The 20,700-nt window shown below is 50.0% G+C and overlaps 5 protein-coding genes across 5 annotated transcripts; 4 read left to right on the forward strand and 1 right to left on the reverse strand.

Moving 5' to 3' along the window:
• Positions 1-1,487: 1,487 nt before the first annotated feature.
• FSUBG_5104 (DNA polymerase gamma mitochondrial) lies at positions 1,488-4,957 on the forward strand (the record flags this gene model as incomplete). The annotated part of the gene is made up of 2 exons (XM_036683165.1): positions 1,488-1,650; positions 1,701-4,957. The coding sequence occupies 2 exons, from the start codon at positions 1,488-1,490 to the stop codon at positions 4,955-4,957; spliced, it is 3,420 nt and encodes a 1,139-aa protein (XP_036539411.1).
• A 1,148-nt stretch (positions 4,958-6,105) lies between these two features.
• On the forward strand, positions 6,106-7,954 carry FSUBG_5105 (uncharacterized protein; the record flags this gene model as incomplete). The annotated part of the gene is made up of 2 exons (XM_036683166.1): positions 6,106-6,924; positions 6,974-7,954. 2 exons carry the CDS (start codon positions 6,106-6,108, stop codon positions 7,952-7,954), a joined length of 1,800 nt encoding a protein of 599 aa, XP_036539412.1.
• Positions 7,955-9,507: 1,553 nt separating this feature from the next.
• Positions 9,508-12,969, forward strand: FSUBG_5106 (sterol 3-beta-glucosyltransferase; the record flags this gene model as incomplete). The annotated part of the gene is made up of 1 exon (XM_036683167.1): positions 9,508-12,969. The coding sequence occupies one exon, from the start codon at positions 9,508-9,510 to the stop codon at positions 12,967-12,969; it is 3,462 nt and encodes a 1,153-aa protein (XP_036539413.1).
• Positions 12,970-13,320: 351 nt separating this feature from the next.
• FSUBG_5107 (pre-mRNA-splicing factor SPP2) lies at positions 13,321-14,400 on the reverse strand (the record flags this gene model as incomplete). The annotated part of the gene is made up of 1 exon (XM_036683168.1): positions 13,321-14,400. The coding sequence occupies one exon, from the start codon at positions 14,398-14,400 to the stop codon at positions 13,321-13,323; it is 1,080 nt and encodes a 359-aa protein (XP_036539414.1).
• Positions 14,401-14,902: 502 nt separating this feature from the next.
• Positions 14,903-20,700, forward strand: FSUBG_5108 (chromatin modification VID21; the record flags this gene model as incomplete). Its single annotated transcript, XM_036683169.1, has 7 exons — positions 14,903-14,929; positions 14,987-15,126; positions 15,217-15,238; positions 15,670-16,016; positions 16,094-16,246; positions 16,338-19,590; positions 19,643-20,700. Coding segments are annotated over 7 exons (5,000 nt in total), but the record flags the coding sequence as incomplete, so codon positions are not given.

The following is a 20,700-nucleotide window of genomic DNA, read 5'->3' on the forward strand; positions in this document are numbered from 1 at the left end:
GAGCGTGAGCCAACGAGGGGTCTCGGCTCTACTGTGTACCAGCAGGAAGCCTCTTATTACCAGAAAACATCCATGCCTGTTGAGCAACCCTGAATTAATACCTACCTGACTACCTAAGTAAGTATGTACCTAACCTTATCTTACCCTCTCACTGTTGTCTACAGAGTACTAAGTTATGGACTCTGGTAGCAAAGCAAACATCATTCATTCCCTCTCTTTGTCCACTTAACCCAACCTCCAACGAAACTGCAGTCGATTTGACTGTTGACAGCCACAGTCACAAGGCACCCGACTTTGGTGATATCATCAGATATCAAGACTCGGATATACAACTTTTTGCTAGTGTCATCATTCCACCATCACACGGATGATGGCGTTCGCGTTTGCCTTGGATAAGTTCGGGTCCCTGCATGATGCATATCGCAATAGGCCTCGAAGATACATTCCATACGCAAGTGATACCAGAGTTTGCTCAAATCGATGTTTCCATTCAACACAACTCAACAACTACTGTTGCTCTGTGTTGCAAATCGTATTCATGACAATGTCCATCTGCTTTGTGTGGCGGGATACACGAGTCCAGACGCCACCAAAACTCTTTTCAACATACAGGAACCTATTGCCTATAGCTGAACTAGGGAATCCTTCAAGGGATGATCGGGGATTGCCTCTAGTGCTTAGTTTCATATCATGGCTTTAAAGCTAATACGCATTCATCTTGATGACACAAGGGTAGGTCGGAAGGGCGTTTTCAAAGTATTGTGGATGGTCCTGATGTGAGCTTTACCACGGTATTGTTTAACTATAAGACAGCATGAAAATACATAAGCATTCATCCTACGATATTCATATCTCCCATTTGCAGACAAGCCCTCTTGAGTAACGATTCTGGGCTCTGTATACAATACCCATAGGTACTTATCTTCAAGGACGTTGAAGCCAGTACCAAAGTCTACCTAACTATGTAAGTACCTAGGCATAACTTTTCGTTCGCCCCATACTACCAGGTAATGCATAGGTTAGTAGATTGGAGGACAGAAAATTGAAACATGTACAACATTTGTACAGTAGCAAATCACCACATGCAACCTTTTTTGGCCACTATCTTCTACTTCAAGACACCATCCGTTATCACGGATGTATTCTACCATATCTCTTCTATCACAAACCCTACCTACTAACCTTGCTTGCAAGCTTGCCTCAAACCATGCCCCTCCATCTTTATCTCATTCCCCACTACTAGGTATCTGAAGCACATGGAAAAGACCCACCAAAAATGCACGGCGTCATCCACTTAACAGGGGTGTCACCTCACTAATTTGGTCAAGATTCATCCAAATGCCAAATTCATCATCCTGGCCTCCATGATCTAGGGCTATCTTGCTTCTGTCAAACCACAGCCCGGATATAGACGAAACACTACCGATACATCCTAGCGGATCAACTACAGTATCAGAAGCCGTGATGCCATCTTGCTGCACCTAATCATGCTCATACCGGCTGCTGCTCAGCCGTTGCGCGGTTCGACGCCCAGCTTCATCCGAATTGCTCGACACCAGGCTTTTCGCCGTCATGCTTTGCGCGCTCATGTCCGATGGCTGGCTGCTGTCGCCGACAATGTCAAATCGAACCCAAAGGGCACACTTGCACGTATGAAGACATGGATCATTCACAACCCTACCAAACTAACTTTATTGCAGTGCCCTCTGAAGCCCGATATAACGAGATAGGCGTCCAGCAACTCAGCTCTCACATATTTGACCAGATTTTCCCTGATGGTGTCAAACCTCCACCACAAGAGCTAGTCGAGTTATCAAGAGACCATCTAAGGCGCCATGACTTGCTTGGAAAGAACACCGATAAATCCGAACCCATAGCTTTCGATCTTCCCCCTCTCCAAGGGCGCACACTTGACGAGCATTTTCACAAACTCGGACTGGATTGCGCCGAGCCGTATCTGGCATATGCAAAAGAGTTCGCCCGCGCCAATCCACCACCAAAGCCTCGAAAATGGATACATCAAAGCGGTTGGACGAAATATTACCCCGATGGCCAGACCGAAAAAGTCGAGGCGCCTGATGAGGAAATGCTGTCGTTTGACACTGAAGTTATGTGGAAAGTTAGCCCCTTTGCTGTGATGGCCTGCGCTTCCAGTCCGACTGCCTGGTATGCGTGGCTGTCGCCGTGGCTGTTAATGGAGACCACCAATGATCGACAATTGATTCCATTAGGCGACCCGAATAAGGCCAAGATTATTGTCGGGCACAACGTTGGCTTCGACCGAGCGCGGGTGTTGGAGGAGTATAGTGTCAAGCAGACTCGAAGTGCCTTTCTCGACACAATGTCGCTCCATGTCGCTGTAAACGGTATGTGCTCTCAACAACGACCTACCTGGATGAGACATAAAAAGAATCGGGAACTACGGGATCAAGTTGCGAGCAAGACTCCGGATCATGATTTAGCGGTATTGATGACCAGCGGCATGCATGATGAAGAAGAGCTCTGGGTTGAACGAAGTTCCGTCAACTCTCTCCGTGATGTCGCCAAGTTTCACCTCAATATTTCGATTGACAAAGCTCTTCGTGACGACTTTAGCGAATTGGACCGGGAAAAGATCCTGGAGAGACTAGACCAACTTCTAGACTATTGCGCTGCCGACGTGTCAGTCACTCATCGTATTTACCAGATTGTTCTCCCCAACTTCCTAGAGACCTGTCCACACCCCGTCAGTTTCGCAGCCCTTCGGCACCTTTCGTCCGTCATTCTTCCGGTTGATAAGTCGTGGGATGCGTATATCACCAATGCCGAAGCTACATACCACAAGCTCAATGATGCCGTTGAGGAACGGCTTGTTGGTCTTACTGATAAAGCGTTGGAGATCAAGGGCGAGCCAGAGGCGTACACAAACGACCCCTGGATGCAGCAACTCGACTGGTCAGGTCAAGAGATCAAAATGGTCAAAGGCAAGCGGAAGAACGATCCCCCCAGACCTGCAGCTAGACAGAAGAAACCGGGTATGCCCAAGTGGTACAAGGACCTCTTTCAATCCAACGATGCCCCTATCAACATCACTGTTCGAACGCGAATCGCTCCTCTGCTACTAAGACTGGCTTGGGACGGGCACCCGCTGTTCTGGTCTGACAAATATGGTTGGACATTTCGCGTACCACGAGCGGAAGCCTCGAAATATACAGCCAAACAAATGATCGAATGCAAATTCGACGAGAAAGAGATCCATTTACGTGACGACCATGCCCATACCTACTTCAAACTCCCTCATAAGGATGGCCCGACGGCTCGCTGTGCGAATCCAATGGCAAAGGGCTATTTGGCTTACTTTGAGAGCGGCGTTTTGTCTTCTGAGTACTCGTATGCTAAGGGGGCTTTGGAAATGAACGCATCATGTTCTTATTGGATCAGTGCGAGGGATCGCATCAAATCTCAAATGGTTGTCTATCAAGATGACCTTTCGCATCAAGGCATGCAAGCTGAGACTGGGCACAACGGCGGGGAGGCCAATGCTAACGGCTTTATCCTGCCACAAATCATTCCAATGGGTACTATAACTCGCAGAGCAGTCGAGAATACCTGGCTTACTGCTAGTAATGCCAAGAAGAATCGTGTGGGCTCTGAGCTCAAGGCAATGGTAAAGGCGCCTGAAGGCTACTGCTTTGTGGGAGCAGATGTTGATTCAGAGGAGCTTTGGATTGCCAGCCTTGTCGGCGACGCAACCTTCAAGCTTCACGGCGGAAATGCTGTTGGGTTCATGACCTTGGAAGGCACAAAGGCTGCCGGCACCGATCTTCATTCGCGAACCGCTTCGATTCTTGGCATTACCAGAAACGATGCCAAAGTTTTCAATTATGGTCGAATCTATGGCGCTGGTCTGAAGTTCGCAGCGACTTTGTTGCGGCAATTTAACCCCAATCTGTCGGAAAAGGAGACATTGGAGACGGCTTCGAAACTATATGCAAATACTAAAGGCACCAAGACCAACCGCAAGGTGCTCTACAAACGACCCTTTTGGCGGGGCGGCACCGAGTCGTTTGTCTTTAACAAGCTGGAAGAATTCGCCGAGCAAGACAAGGCAAGGACGCCAGTATTGGGAGCCGGCATCACTGAAGCTCTCATGGGACGATACATCAGTAAAGGTGGTTATCTAACATCAAGAATCAACTGGGCTATCCAATCATCAGGTGTTGACTACCTCCATCTGCTCATCGTTTCCATGGACTACCTGATCCGCAGGTTCAACATTGACGCTCGACTTGCTATCACAGTTCACGACGAAATTCGCTATCTAGTCAAGGATACGGACAAGTACCGCACTGCGCTTGCTCTGCAGGTTGCCAACCTATGGACCCGTGCCATGTTCTCTCAACAGGTTGGCATTGAGGACCTTCCTCAGTCATGTGCTTATTTCTCTGCTGTGGACATTGACCATGTGTTGCGCAAAGAAGTGGACATGGAGTGCGTCACGCCGAGCCACCCAACCCCTATTTCCCCTGGAGAAAGTATCGATATTAGCTCACTTCTGGAGAAGGGAGAAATTGCAAGACTAGATCCTGATATCGTTCCGGATGCAAAGTATGCTCCCAGACTGGATCGGATCGATTATACCCCCCGAGTGCCTATTATGCAGGGTATCCAGGAGTCAGCGCAAGAGTCAATCCCCTTCCTCAAGGCCCAAATCGTCAGTGACGACGCAGAACTTCGAGAGATTGTCAAAGACGTCCAGAAAGCCAAACTAGCTGCAGCGCCGAAGAAAGACAAGCCGTTGAGCAGGAGAGAATTGAAGAGCGTGTTACCTTACAGAGCATACCCGAGACTGGTCCCCATGGACGAACCTGTCTCTGTATCGGAGGCCCTGAGAGTCAAACCCAATGCCTACGAGAGCAGAAAAATGACATGGCCGAAATACTCAGGCAAGAGCTGGAGCCAAAACTCGAGGATGTAAAACCACCCACGCCCTTGAGGCAACTCAGGAGAGCGTAGTTGTATATTTCTTCTGTACACTTTAGTTGGCGATGTATTATAGTTACTCACGCGGAGACGTCTATTTGGTTGTATGAATATGTATGATTGCATCTGGGTCTGGGTCTGGTGTTTAGTGCTGGTTGGGGGTCTGAGGATGGGTTTGAGGGGCGCTCAAGCGAAAACGAAAAGGTCAGGGGGCTGCTGTGTAAGGTATTTGCAAAGTATATTTATAACCCTTTAGGTTATCCCTTAATTGACATGTTAGCTAATATCATGGATTGCTTTACTAGAATGTTGCTTCGCCATGTTTATTGATTACCACCAATTCATATCAAAGCTACCTTACAGAGGGTAAGTTAGACACTAACGAACGATGCCGACATGGAACTTTAGTAAGGTAGTTACGGTGAGCTGGTGAAGGCTTGGCGATGGAAGGATCAAAGATTGACCCCTGTAGCACATCAAGCGCCTCGTTTTGTAGGTAGGTAATATGTATTACTGGTATTGGCTTACTTAGCCAGGTCACAAAGAGACTATCTGGGTAGGCAGAAGCTCAGTTGGATGTTCTCAGAAGTCCATCAGTCTAGACATGACCGTCAAAAACCAGGGCCTCATTTATACACACTTGAATCAGAGTGTGTAGGTAAGTACCTAGTGGCGTTGCTGTCTTGAGCCTCCAAATTGAGTGGAAAACAAGCTCATGTCTAAAAGCGTGATGACGAAAGTGTCCCGCGCTAAGTGGGAAGGGTCTCCACTAAAGGCTCCTCGTCACCCCTCATCGCATGTTTGGCTTTCATTTTGTGTTCCTTCATCAATCTCATCTCAACGAGATCACAAAGAAGCTGCAGATCGATCCGGGGAGGTTTACCCCTTTCGGTTATTTCTCTCATTGACTTGCTTTTCTCAATCTTTCTTGCGACCCCAACATCATTCACTTCTTGTGCTGTCTTCACCACGCTAGACCTGTCACGAGCCGAACAATCGACCCCTCAGTGACTACCTAGGTATAGCTTGTCAAACCTCCCGGACCGTTTCAATCGAACTGGTCAATACACAAGACGAATACGATCGATCACTGTATAGTATTATCGGGAAAGAACACAGCACAGTTGTTATTCATTCAGCATCATGGTGTCCGTCGACGAAGCTATTACAAGACTCAAGGAGACTCGGCCCCCCGCCACAGACGCCTTGACATACCTCACCATAGTCGAAACGAATCTATCCCCCGAAGTTCTTCCAACTTTAGAGGAGATTCTCGAAGATGCTGAGCTTACGCGCGATATTGGTTGGGATCTCGTGGAGATGCTGATCTCCATCCATGGTAGCCAAGGTTGTCTCGAGACCGTTGCTCGCCTTGGGAACCCCCGCGAGGTCATTATCAAGGTGCTTGAAGTGCTTGACTCCAAGGCCGAATTTTCTGAGGCCGGCGATGCCTCTGCGAGCGCAAATTTCATTACTCTGGTGGGCATGCTGGGCATCCTCCATAGAAGACTGCAGGTCAAGGCGCCATCACGATTCCTACATACGACACTGCAGACAGTTTATCGGGCATACAACCCCCAGGGTGCCGAGACTACAGCCGCAGTTATTGATCTCGCGCGGTCTCTTTCTGGCAGAAAGCGACCACCGCTGCCCACTCGCCAGTCCAGCACCAAGCTTGAAACACCATTTCAAGACAGCGACATCTCCAAGAGCGCACCCGATCCTGAGGCAGATGCAGGTCAGGCCGCCGAGGGTGAGGCTGAACTAGTATCGCGCCTCTTACAGTCATTTGTTACGAGTATCCTCGAAGCATATGTCAACTCAAATAGGCTTGAGTGGGCGGCACGGCACTTGGAGTATTACAACCCGGAGAGGATCGTGCCAGGGAAACCTACTATGTTGCAAGCTTTCAAGCAGGTCGATGAGCTCCAAGCCAAAGATGCTTTGGTAGGACAGTTGGTTGTAAGTAGCAATTCCCAATGGAGAGATCTTGGCACTAACGTTCTTTCAGTCTGTAGCTCGTGATCTGGGTCTAGCGAAGCTACCGTCAGCTGAGGTCAAGAAGGCCTTGCAGTCACCCTTTTCTGTGAATCCACTTGAAGTCGAGCCTGATCCCAAAAATCCTGAGGGCATCAAACTCTCAACTGGTGGGTTTCTTTGCTTGACTGCTTATCGCATGTTTGCATCAGACATCTTTGATGCCGACTACGAACAACCCGACGCTTACATATTTCCTGAGCATCACAATCTGCTCAAACGATTCCTCGGAGATGACCCTCAGACGCAGATAGAGAGCAACCCTGGAACAGTCGAGGCCTTGTTAGTCATTGCACTGTGGCTCCACGACCAGAAGCGCATTATTGGACCTAAAGGGACCGACGATAAGGACGTAACCTTCATGTCGTACCATCATTTACTTACGCTTATTTCCGTCTTCCATCCATCATTGCGGGTACGGAATGCAGCGACTGTGCTGGCGGGTCACATCCTCCACGAAGATCCCCACGAGGAAGACAGATTGGGTATTTTGGAGGACTTGTTGGAAAACTGCATGTTTTCGTCACTGAAAGCATGTGCAGTGACATGGCTCCGCGAAGAGATCATTGCCGCCCGCAAGGCTGGCTCAACGGGCCGCTTTGCCGATCCGGACTGCCTGGACACACTTCAGTATACCCTCTTTGAGGATCTTGAGTCCCTCGTTGAGACAGACTTGGAGGCCTTGTGGGAGTTTTGGGTCCAGTTCGCACCCTTTCACCTTCAGGTTGCCAACTTCGCTCTGTTCTTATTTGGTGGTCAAGATTTCAAGCACTTGGTTCCTGCTGGAATGGCCGCGGCAGTTGATCATCGATACGCAGGCCCCTTACTGGCAGCTGCCAAGCGCCTGAGAGAGGCAATAGATAAGAAGGAGGTTGATGGACAAGGGCAAGACGACGAGGTTTCGATGCAGCTAGGCATCTTGACAGATACCCTCGAGCGTATCCCCTTGCAGTAGAGCTTGATGACTATGGGTTATAGCGGCGTTGTAGCTGAGGTGGGGTCTATTGGAGTACGGCATTTGTAAATACGTAGTACATGAGGATGTATGCAGTGTTTTCCGGTTAAGAAATGTAAATATGTCATTGTTTACATTATGCACTTTGCTTTGCTATGACCAGCCTCAATATGTTCGTCAAGGCTGGTCTCTTCGAGTTTATGACTCAAAAAACTCAATCGACACGAACTCAGATGAATATAAGTATGTTAGTATAGTGAAATAAACATCACCTGTTCTCTCCAGGTCAGTTCCACGAGGTCTTACAAGATATTCCGGGTTCAGAAATGATGTTATAGAGTAGTGCAAGATAGCCTACGCTGCCCGGAGCATACACTCCGTCTAAGCCAAGCAACGACTCAGGCAAACGAAGCACAAGGAAATTAGCCTTGTTTCTATCCCGTGTTGCTACTACCTGAGTTAGGAACTGCAATTCTGTCGCTAGGTACCTACAGTTTACTGTGACTGTGTTCGCGCAGCTATGGCCACGACAGACAACAATCACCTCGATGGGCAAAATGCACTTGTTCCCCCTCCTGCTCAATTATTGCTGAGAAACTGTACTAGGTAGTCGGATGACGATGACCAATCGCTGGTCAGGTTATTGGTTACGTGAACATGCCACTACTGGTTGAGTTTATTAGAACCGGAAAGTTTAACTTACAACATTGGTTACTTTACGCCCAGATCGAGATGTGTAACTCATTGACTCGCTAGAGCTACACAACTAAGGTTAGTAGGCTGGCTGGCAGGCATTTATACCTGGTTGGTGCCAGAGCACGTAGACAAGACCTGCTACCTATTACCGTACCCAGGTGCCGACCTATAGTATCTTGTAGGCGCCTACTTGACGATACGATTTGATGCGATGCAATGCATAAGCATAAATGCAGCCCTTTTGAAGCTTGAAACGCGGCATCTGTCCCGAGGGGACTAAATTAGCGGTGCATCATCGACGATTGTTCGCCTGTTCCTTGTTCTGAATGAGACCTTGTGTGACCCCATCAATTATTTTAGCCTTAGTCTTGCGGAGCAAAAGCAGCTAAAACCGCCGAACGCCAAGGGGTTCCGCTGTGGATAACACGGCAAGTGACATCATTGTATCTTTCTCAACCAGAATTTGGGAACAGAGCATTGACATTGGACATCAAAGAGGCCCATAAGGTCACCTCGTGACGCCTCCCTCATGGAACGGGACGGCTCGGAAATTTGTTCATGACACTTCGGGTTGCCTTGGCCCTGATCACAGATTCTTCATTTCTCTCACCCTTTCTACTCTACATGCTTGTAAATCATGGGCTGCTATTCACGATTACTCCAGTAGCAACTAACTAACATAACGCCAACGACGCACTACTCTAGTTTCTGTGACACAACAACGACGCCAGTTCGTCACAGCAGACTTCGCGATATACCGTTCAATTGTTTCTTACCAAGCAACTTTCCTTCTGGCACAACTCAATAAATACACTGCAAAACATTTGGAAAGCGAAAGGAAATGCTCATACAGTGCCATGGATTCTCAACAAGAAGACCTCAACAAGCTCAAACTTGAAGTATCAGAGCAACACCACAACAATGACGATGGACAACCATCCACAACACTAATCACAGATGCTCATGGGGATGTCGCCTACCCTGCTCCTATCCCGCCCCCAACACAATCCCCCGAAAGTCCGTTGTCGCCGCGAAGCCCAAAGGACAACAGCGACCCTGGCGGCGGCGTTAAGCAAACACCTGTCAAGTCAGAGCCTGCACATCTGTCATCGGCCGATGATTCAGTCTCACCCAAGAAGTCACCAGCCCAAAAGAGTCGACCAAGACCGACCAAGTCCTGGCAGACTGAGCAACCACGGCGCGATCATCACCACCGTTCCTACTTTCGTCCTGGCCCAGCCAGAGCTGGCACCTCATATTTGAACAAGGCGATCTGGGAAGCACCAGAGGATCCAAGGCTCAACTCAAGTGATAGCTCGGTAGCATCGGCTGGTGAGGATGAGCTGCAGACCAGCCAGCAGGAATCTCATCATAGTGAGCCCAAGAAGAAAGCAGGCGAGAAAGCAAGCGGGAAGGCGAGCCAGGATAAGAATAAATACGGCCATTTCAACATTGGTAATCAGAACTACCAAACATCCGGCAAGGTCAAAAAGGATGGTCGTTTGCGCATCACGGTCAACGAGACTGCAGGCACTGGATACTTGACTAAGGCTTTGGGTGCAGCTGTCAATAAGGTCGCTCCCGCAAAGGCCGAACGGGCGGACAAGGTGTCAACTCTCAAAATTCCCGAAAGTCCACGCCGGTCATCTTCTTCGACAGCTGTTGCGGATCCCAGACCTCAAGCACGCTTAAACATTGTGATCATGGTTATTGGCTCACGAGGAGATGCCCAACCCTTCTTGAAGATAGGCAAGGTTTTGAAAGAGGATTATGGACACCGAGTACGCATTGCTACGCATCCAGCGTTTCGCGAATTTGTCGAAAAAGATTCCGGTCTGGAGTTCTTCTCTGTGGGGGGTGATCCATCAGAGCTCATGGCTTTTATGGTCAAGAATCCAGGTCTGATCCCAACACTTGAGACAGTCAAGGCCGGAGATATTGGGAGACGGCGAGCTGCAATGGCCACCATGTTTGATGGTTTCTGGCGAGCATGCATCAATGCCACAGATGACGAATCGGACCGCCAGAACTTAAAGATGATGGGCGAAAAAGATCCCTTTGTCGCGGACGTCATTATTGCCAACCCCCCAAGCTTTGCCCACATTCACTGTGCAGAAGCACTTGGTATTCCAGTTCATTTGATGTTTACCTTTCCTTACACACCTACACAAGCTTTTCCTCACCCCTTGGCAAGCATCAAGAATTCTAATGTGGATCCTGGATATACAAACTTCATATCTTACCCCCTCGTCGAGATGATGGTATGGCAAGGTCTGGGAGATCTGGTCAACGAATTTCGTGTCAAGACTTTGGCTCTAGATCCTGTCTCGACCCTCTGGGCTCCAGGCGCAACATATCGCCTGCATGTGCCATTCACATACTTGTGGTCACCGGGTCTTGTCCCGAAACCACAAGACTGGGGAAGCGAGGTTGATGTGGCTGGCTTCGTATTTCTTGACTTAGCCTCAACCTTTGAGCCACCGAAGGAACTGGAGGAATTTCTAGCAGCTGGGGAAACTCCAATTTACATTGGTTTTGGATCGATTGTTGTTGATGATGCAGACAAATTCACACAAATGATCTTCGAAGCTGTCGAGTTGGCTGGAGTTCGTGCCTTGGTATCTAAGGGCTGGGGTGGACTTGGTGGCGACGATGTTCCAGAGAATATCTTCATGCTTGACAACACCCCTCATGACTGGCTTTTCCCGAGAGTCAAAGCATGCGTCATTCACGGAGGCGCCGGAACAACAGCCATTGCGCTCAAATGTGGCAAGCCTACAATGATCGTTCCCTTCTTCGGTGACCAAAACTTTTGGGGTAAGATGGTGAGCAACGCAAATGTTGGACCGGAGCCAGTGCCATACAAACACCTGGATGCCGAAAAGCTTGCTGAAGGCATCGAATTTTGCCTTACTGAAAAGGCAAGGGATGCTGCTGGAGCAATCGCCAAACGAATCGCAGAGGAGGGTGATGGCGCTGTTAATGCCGTCAAAGAGTTTCACAGACAGCTGGACCTAAGGAGCCCGAGTCTCTTGCGATGTTCACTTCTCAAAGATCACACGGCCGTTTGGGAGTTGAAAAACACCAATATTAAATTGGGTGCTTTGGCTGCCGACATCCTAGTGGACAACGGTCTGTTGACCTGGAAGCGCCTGAGACTTCTCAGGCATGTGGAATGGAATGACTTTGAAGGCCCCGGCGAACCTGTCACAGGAATTGCCGGATCCATTGCTAGCACAGTCGGTGAAGCATTTCACGGCGTTGCAAGCGTTCCTTACCACTGGGCAAAAAGAACAAGATCAAACAGCAAGAAGAAGAATCAGAGGAATGCTAGGAAATCTAAGAAGTCGGGCAACACCATAACACGACACAACCCGGCTGACTCTGATGACCCAGTGGATGCTGCCTCCTTGCACACTGAGACGACAGTTGGGGACACCGGAGGTCAGTATGTGGGCGACATAGCGAGCGGTGTGGAAAGAACAGCTACTGCGATCGCAAAGGCGCCCGTGGATCTCTCGATGGCACTCGCCCAAGGCTTTCACAATGCTCCTCGACTCTACGGCGACAATACAGTACGTCGTCCCATTCGAGTGACAGGCTTCCATTCTGGCCTCCGGGCGGCCCGGCATGAGTTTGCGTATGGAGTCTACGATGGCTTCACTGGAGTAGTTCGCCTGCCGGTCCGTGGAGCAAAAGAAAATGGACCAATTGGATTCGTCAAGGGTACAGGTATGGGATTGACGGGCTTGGTCCTCAAAAACCTCTCTGCTATTGTTGGCCCAATTGGATACACACTCAAAGGCGTTGTGAAGCAGGCTGAGCGGTCCAAGACGCCCCAGAAATACATCCGCCGGGCTCGGATTGTCCATGGGCAGAGGGAGTATATGGCGCTCCCAGAAGACCAGCGAAAGCAGTTAGAAAAGGAAGTTATGGAGGGATGGCATATAATGGATGAGTTGAGAGAGAAGATCCAGGATTTGGAGAAGCAAAGAGGCATAGCGGGGCAGATCGATCGAGTTCTCCTCGACACGGATGTCATTTTCGAAGACGTGGATGTTGCCAAGAGATCTCTGGAAGCGCTCAAACAGGGAAAGGCCTTAGAGGATGTGGTAGACCCAGATCGAGACCGAGGTCGTGATGGAGGAAAATCCGAGCGAAACCGAAGTATGTCGATTCGGAGATCGTTTAATTTGACAAAGAAATCGAGGGAGGAAAAACGCCTCACATCGCTGGCTGATGCCGAGGAGAGCACAAAGACAGGCGGGGGAGAAGAAGGAAATGCTGAGATGGATAGACTGACCGTGCCAGCAAGGTAGTATCATTTGCTCATGGGGAAGTGCATGGCGTTGGGTTGCTGTGGTCTTTGAACGCATATCATATACCCAAGGATCCAGTTTTAGACTATAGTCACACTGTAAGCTTAGTTATTGAACTGTATAATTTCGTGATTAAAGCGTCATTCTTACATGTTTGTGCAATGTCTGAGTATCTCCTTTGTCCTTCTTCTTGTCCTTCTTCTTGTTTTCTTCTGCGTTGTGATCACTTTTGGTCTACGTAAAAATGCATCTCTGGAAAGAATTGACCCGTTTCCCAGATGACAGAGGTATTATTGTGTCGTGTTGGTAAGCCGGTTTTAAGGCTTCATAGCGAAGTCGCGACTGTTTGATTTACCGTCGTCGATCATAGTCTCGATGACTCCGATGCCGGTCGTAGTTCCTGTTCCGATCACGGTCATGGTCGCGGTCTCGATCACGATCACGGTCACGGTCACGGTCACGGTCACGATGTCCATGCCTGCTGTCTCGATCCCTCTCGCGTTCACGCTCGCGCTTGTAACTGTCCTCATGGGAGCGACCCTCCTTTCGTTTACTCTCCTCTCGGCGATACTCGTCCAAGCGCGGTCGTCTGTTCTTCTTTCCGCTCTGATTCCATCCGCCGAGGTCCTCTTCCCCCTTGAGCTCCGTACCACCAAGGCCGAGTCGGTTCGGACGTCGCTTGACTTCCTTGACTGTATCGAGAGTTTTCCCGTCCCAACCCATACCGCGGAGAAGAGCTGCGCCGAATTCTTCCACTGGCATGGCTTCATACTCATCAAGCGTGGTCTCCCCTGCCCCTTGGATGTCGTGACGGCGGACGTCCTCTTCGGTTAGAAGGATGATCTTTTTGTCCTCCTCCTTGTTGCCTAGCAGAGCGTCCAATGCTTCGTCATCCGCTGTTCGTTTGGGCGGTAGCTTTTTCTGGTTGTCATCATTGGAGACGGGCTTCTCCTTAGACTCTGATCCAACATCCTTGTTGGCGTTCTCAGTCTTTTCCTGAACCGTCAGACCCCATTTGATTCCCTTGTCCTGATCCGCAGGGTCCGTCTCGATGGTTGTATTGTTTTGCTGAGCTCTCGCCTCCTCGGGTAGCGAACTCTTGCTCTTCCTCTGGGCTTTGGCCTCTGATCTCCAGTCGTGATTTGGTTGTCGAGCCACAACATATTCCTTCTTTTCCGTCCTCGGGTCTTTGGTCTTACGCTCCGTCTCCGCTCCGTCTACTCCAAAGCCTGTGATCTTCTCATGCCGTCCTCGATGCTCATAATCATCATCCTCAGAGTCGGAAGCGCCCCCCAAAGCGTGAGGTCGTGGTCGCTTCCCTAGCGATGAGGATGGATTTGGGTTTGATGGTTTCTTCGAGTTGTTATTGCTCGACGTAGCGCCGAACTTGATTGCTATGCGCGGAGCCGGAGGTTTGCTCTGGTCGGACATTTTGGCGGATAATTTGATTTGAAACTGTGTTAGTTCATTTGGAGAGATGGAATTATTTTTGGAAGACGTCAGCTCACAGGCACCATCTGCTCTGTGGCGCGCCGTATTTGTGGCGGTGCTTGATCCCTCGGAGAGAACCGAAGAAAACAGCAAAAGGTACCTTGACATTGGGTATCAGAATAAACTCAGCAAAAGGCACCCTAGCCTTAGGTATGCTAAGTTGCCTGAGTCTTTTTGTTTCTTGCGATTGAGTCCTGAGTTTTTTCCCCCTCCCTACCTCCTAGCACCCAAGGCACCTCAGTTCAATACACCTCCAGCCGTAGCCTGTACTAACAATTCTGCATTTCCTCTGTACCATGTGTATCATTTGTACCAATGTATAAAATAACCCCATCCAACAGGAAACATCACAGATAATTGTCATTGAGAATTAGATATTTCTAGGCGAGTGATATCCTGCATATGAGGAAATGTCTTTTGCTTTTAAATTGATACATCTCTAATGTTCAAGTTTTCTGCTTTCACCAAGGTACTAACTATGATGTTACATATTGCAAATAAAGTGCCGTATTATGAGACTTTCCAGGACCTCCCCCTCCGGAACTTGTCGGATAGCTGCCATTTATTTCAAGTCCAAGACCAGTGGCTGAATTTAGGAGGAGAGGAGGAGGAGGAGGAGGAGGAGGAAGAAGAAGAAGAAGAAGAAGAAGAAGATTTCAGCCCGGAGTGATCATGATCATAAGAGAAGAACAGGCTCTAGGTTTGCGCTTCCATTTATTATACTTGGATTTTATTTATATGAAATGACTGCTATAGACATGATAAAAAAGAACATCCAGTAAGTTTGTTACGTTACGTATAGGACTCGTCACTCACTCTCTTTGGTTTCTGCTAGATTCAACTGCATACTCGTAATTGAATTGGGTTGGGTTGGGTTGGTACTGCACATGTACAAGGGTGCATTACCATTCTATTCCCCCTTTCTGTTCACTAAGGTAGCGTTATGCACACTAGCGTATTGGCGCCGCAAGCGTAAGGAAATCTGTTATTAGCTTTATCAGTTGATCACGAATCATGGTTTATTTTCTGGGATAACAAATTGTCTCTCCTCTTTCTAATCTTGGCCTTATCCTAAACCTTGCTCTTCCCTTCTCCCACCCACCACTTGCTCGACACCCACTATTCGCTGACGCCTAGGTATTTGATTGCCCCCCCTAAGCCGGGCCATTAACCAACATCCCCCCCTCCCCTCCCTGACACTTTCCCCAGCCTACAGCGCCCAGCGCCCCCCCCCGTGCACACAAGGTCGAACTAGGCTCCACTGCTTTCAGCGCATTGAGCTGTAAACCACCAACAAACCGCCCAGTTATCGTCTCCCCAGAGACAGAAATTTTGACGCCCTCCAGCGACGTCGCCTTCAACAACGACACCCCAAAAATAATCAACAACAGCGTCTTTCATCCTATAGAACACCTGTATTCATCTCAGGCGCTCAAGAATATTATCTTGCAACGTCCGTTTCGTCCAAAAACGGATGTCGCGGCCGTCGATGCTATGACTGAGGTCGGAGCCGCCGATCTATCAAGGCTGCTTCAAACAAAGCGCAATGAGTGCAGGTCAGTACGGGCTCAGACGAAAGAGCCGATTTTTCCGATCGTCAAGATATATTTTTCGGGCTGCTAACTTGCCTCAGTTCAATTGTGACGTCGCGGAAGCGCAAGCTGCGCGAGCTGTTCGCAGTTGCGACACAGTCCGAGGGTCTCCCACACCCAGTCCTGACCAACCCCGACGCGCCGACCACAACACCAGCGGAATGGCAGTTCTTGCAAGCCAACGATATTATCCAGTACGTCCTGCGATATTATTGCGCGTTTTTCCAAATTGATTTGCGCGCGTGTCGGCCTGCCAATATATATAATGTACTAACATGGATACAGAGGCAAGACGTTCAACGAAGCCAGCATCCCAGCGAGACCAACGATCTCGCTCGAACTCTTGGAAAAGTCTCTTGCAAAAGCCATATTCATTGCCCCCGAGCCCACGCCGAAACGGATACTCGAGGATGCGAGCAAACCTGTGACTGCGAATGTGCAGGACAAAGAACAATCTAATGGAACATACTCACCTCCCAAAGTTGGCGATGCACCTCCAAAACGAACGCCGAGTCCTCCGCCTTCGACAGATCCCGCTACAACCGACAAAGCGAACTCTCTCCCTACACCTACAAGCCAACCTGTACCCCTACCTGAGGATGCGATTGTAGACCCGACCTCGACGACCAGTCCTATTACCCAAATCGCTACTGGTATCCATGCAAATCTAAAATCGAAGGTGGAGGAAACACCCAATGCCTCAGAGGTCTCAGACCTGCCTGCGCCACGTCAGCCTCAAGTTACTTTTGAATCGGGGACAAAGGGAGAAAATATTGGGCCAGGTGCATCAACGACGGAGAAAACAAGTCGAGGGCCCAGTACTTCATCTGATGCTAGAGGTGCCGCGTTGACAGTCAAGCCACCCACAGATCCCGCTCGTGCGCCTGATGCCTTGTCTTCACCTGGTTCAACTGCACAAAGCGCAACTACGCCCGCGGTTCACGACGATGCTTCGACGGACACAAGCCCGGAGCACGAGGGACCACAGTTTGCGGAGCCAGCTGAAGAGAAACCGACCGAAGATGAGGTAGACCAGGGGATCCATGAGAAAGACGATGATGAGAAAGAATCAAGTGATGATGTTGAGGCTACTTTGAACCAAGACATACAAAACCGAGTGCTGGAAGCACCCCCTGACTCTGCTGAAGCTCAGTTGCTGCAGGAATCTATACGATCGAGTGTTGCGGCGGAGGTAGCGGCAACAGCAGCGAGTGCTAGTCACCAAACAAAACCCGTAACTTCAACGCCAGTTTCGGAAGATGTTGATATGTCGGGTGCCAATGATGTCGTTGTTCAACCGACTGCACCTAATGCTAACGAACAAGTCAAAGAAGACAGCGCTCAGGCTAAATCTGATATTGATATAGCACGAGTCAACGCGTTCGAGAAGTCGGATGAAGTGCCAGGCATTAAAGAGATTCCAGACAGTCAAGAGGAGCCCCCTGAGCAGATGGATGTGGATATCCCTGAGCCCAAAGCAACCGTCGAAGCTCAAAGTCAGAGTCAAGAGGTCAAATCAGATGGGAGTACACAGGCTACCGAGAAAGCCCCGTCAACACCGAAGCCAGCCGCCATTTCTGATGTTGCCACTGTACCTGTGGAGTCGGCACCCAAAGAATCCCCCCCAAAGGTTGAGCGCGCCGTTACCAGAGTTTCCTCGGGGGCCATGCGCCCAAAGTCCGTTAGCGAGATCGTCGGTGAAACTCCTCGACAAACCCCATCTTTAGAGCCTACTTCGACCAACAAAACCCTGGACAATCAATTAACCCCCTTAACTTCGACACCCAAATCTCCAAGCTTAAGACATCGCCATATCTCTGTTCATCAAAGGCAGAGGTCACGAAGCCAACCTTCGACTGTTGTTTTCGGAAAGCAACCCAAGAAAGCAGATGAACGGTCGATAGTGGCCAGTCAGCGTGATCCTATCATACCGACCGAGGACTACTACACTCCCCTCTTCGTCCAGGGATTCGCTGGCAGCTCCTCCTGGATGCAGCCCATAGAAAAGATCTTGTACACTGCCAACAAGACCGTGACTACCCCCGATGCCAATCTTGCCATTCAGGACCACCAGGCTTGTAAAGTTCTGCGCCGGGTTTACCACCTGCAGCAGCATGACAAATGGTCTCTACGACAACCCAAGCGCTGCCCTGAGCCAACACGCCCCCCGTCACACTGGGATGTCATGCTCCAAGAAATGAAATGGATGCGAACTGATTTCCGAGAAGAACGCAAATGGAAAAGGGCTGTTGCAAAAAACCTTGCATATGCTTGCGCAGAATGGCATGAGTCTACCCCTGAAGAGCGAAAACTGATGCAGGTTTCTGTTGTGATACCTCCGAAGACACAGCCTGCCCCTGACGTTTCGATGGCTGATGTTGAGGGCGAAAATCAACTCACACCTGATCTCATCTCAAGCGGAGATGTCGAGTCTATCGACAATCTGGATGACTTAACTGAGGATTTTCCTGAGACGATAGCACCGTCCGCCATCTTCTCTCTGCAAGATGACGACGTTATCTTTGGACTTCGTCGAACAGCTGCTGCAGACCAACTTCTGGAGGAGCTACCCATGTTTGGAAAGCCTCTCCAGGTTCCCAAATTTGACCTTACAGGCCCTGAGTGGGATCCTGATGCTCATTGGCGACGGCCCGCTCTACCACTGAGCAAGTATGTTGAAGGGCACATGAAGTTGGTTTCAGATGGCCCCCCAAGGAAGCGCAGCCGATATGATTACCAGAACGAGGATTCGGATGACGAGGGGGAGCCTGCTTTTGTCAGCAGTGATCCTTCACCCAGCCTTCCTCTACCACCAGCTACCGATGAGGTGGCCCTATTCAACCCCGAGATGAAGCACATTCGTGATCGCCTCTATGTTGGCCATCAGTTCCGACCACCTTCTGAATACCCGATGCCGTTACAGAGCTTCTTCGAAAGCAGAAGCCCCTCTCAGTGGACAATCAACGAGGATGATGAACTTAGAAATCTTGTCCGGGAATACTCTTACAACTGGTCCCTTATTGCCAGCATGTTGGCACCCAAATCTCGCTTTACTTCGGGTGCTGAGAGACGGTCCCCGTGGGAATGTTTCGAGAGATGGATTTCTCTAGAAGGACTTCCAGCTGATATGTCCAAGACTCAATATTTTAAAGCTTACACGGGACGTATCACCGCGGCCCAGAATTTCATTGCACAGCAAAACCAGCTCGTGGCACAGCAGATTAACCCAGCCAATGGCGCAGTTACTCCTGGACGGAGACGCCCTCCGTCAACTCCCGTCAGAGTTGAGAGACGACGGAATCAGAAGCACCTCACACTTCTTGACGCAATGCGTAAACTGGCGAAGAAACGGGAGACAGCTGCCCAGAAGCAACAGCACACAGCTTCGCAGAATGCAGCCAATAAAAAGGTCAATGATCCTGGATCACAACGCCCCATCAAGACACCGAGAGATTATAGCATCATGCGACATGAGCGAGACCAAGCCCTGGCAGAAAAGATGGCGTTGTATGCGTCAAGGCAAGAAGCTCAAAGACGAGTAAGTCCTACACATTAGAACAGAAGTACAAAGCTGACATCCTTTCTCTCAGGCTGCTTTGCAAGCTAGGGCTCAAGGTCCAGCTCAGATGGCTGGCACTCCCGGAGCTGCGCAGGTTGGTCAAAATGCAGCTCAAGCTGCTGCTACCGCTGCCGTTGTAGCAGCAGCCAATGGCATGAATGGTGTTGGCCGACTGAATGTACCTAATCAGCTTGCTGTTGCCGCCGCCGCCGCCGGCCAAGCTCGTCCTAGAATGCCCATGCAATCTCCTGCTACCAATGGCATGGGGGGTGCTCCATCTCAAATGCCTGGCGGGCTCGTTCCACCTAATCAGATGACGAGTGCGCAACAAGCCCAATTGCAGGCAATGCAAGGACAACATAACCGCATGCCCATGCCAAATCCTCAGCCTGACGTCAACTTGATGATGCGTGCCCAGCGCATCTCTGACCAGCAGCGCCTGGCACAGATGCAGCACGCTCAAGGCGGCCCTGGCACCCCTGGCCAAGGGGCAAACGGTTCTCAGCAGAGTCCCCCCTTGAACATGCGAAATGGCGTTAACGGCATCAACGGGGTCAATGCAATGAACCAGCAGAACTTCATAAATAACGCACAGGCTATGATGGCACAGTTCAACTCCGGTACTCTAGGCTCACCACAGGCCAATGGCCTTCATATGCCGGCTGGTCCTGCTGGCTCAATAGCCCCACGACCACAAGCACAGCTCCCTCCTAGCATTGCCGCTCAGCTTGTTCAACTCGAGGCCCAGTTTCGTACTAAGAATCCGACACTACCCCCTGATCAGATTCGCCAAATGGCAACAGAGCACCTGACACGTCTTATGATGGCTCAGCGCACTGCTATGAACTCTGCTGCTGGTACGGCAAACGGCCAAGGCGGGCTTGCTGCTAGTATCGCCGCTACAACAAGCCCTCATCAATACGCCGCGCTGCTTCGCCAACAGCAACAGCAGCAGGCAAGTCAAGCGGCTGGTAGCCCTGGGCAACAACACCAGCAGCTTCACCAGCAGCATCAACAAGCGAAACAGCAGCAGCCTCAACAGCAGCAGCAAGGGCAAGCCCAAGCCCAAGCCCAAGCCCAAGCCCAAGC

The sequence above is a fragment of the Fusarium subglutinans genome (genome assembly GCF_013396075.1).
Source record: "Fusarium subglutinans strain NRRL 66333 chromosome Unknown NRRL66333_c0000047, whole genome shotgun sequence".
NCBI lineage: Eukaryota > Fungi > Ascomycota > Sordariomycetes > Hypocreales > Nectriaceae > Fusarium > Fusarium subglutinans.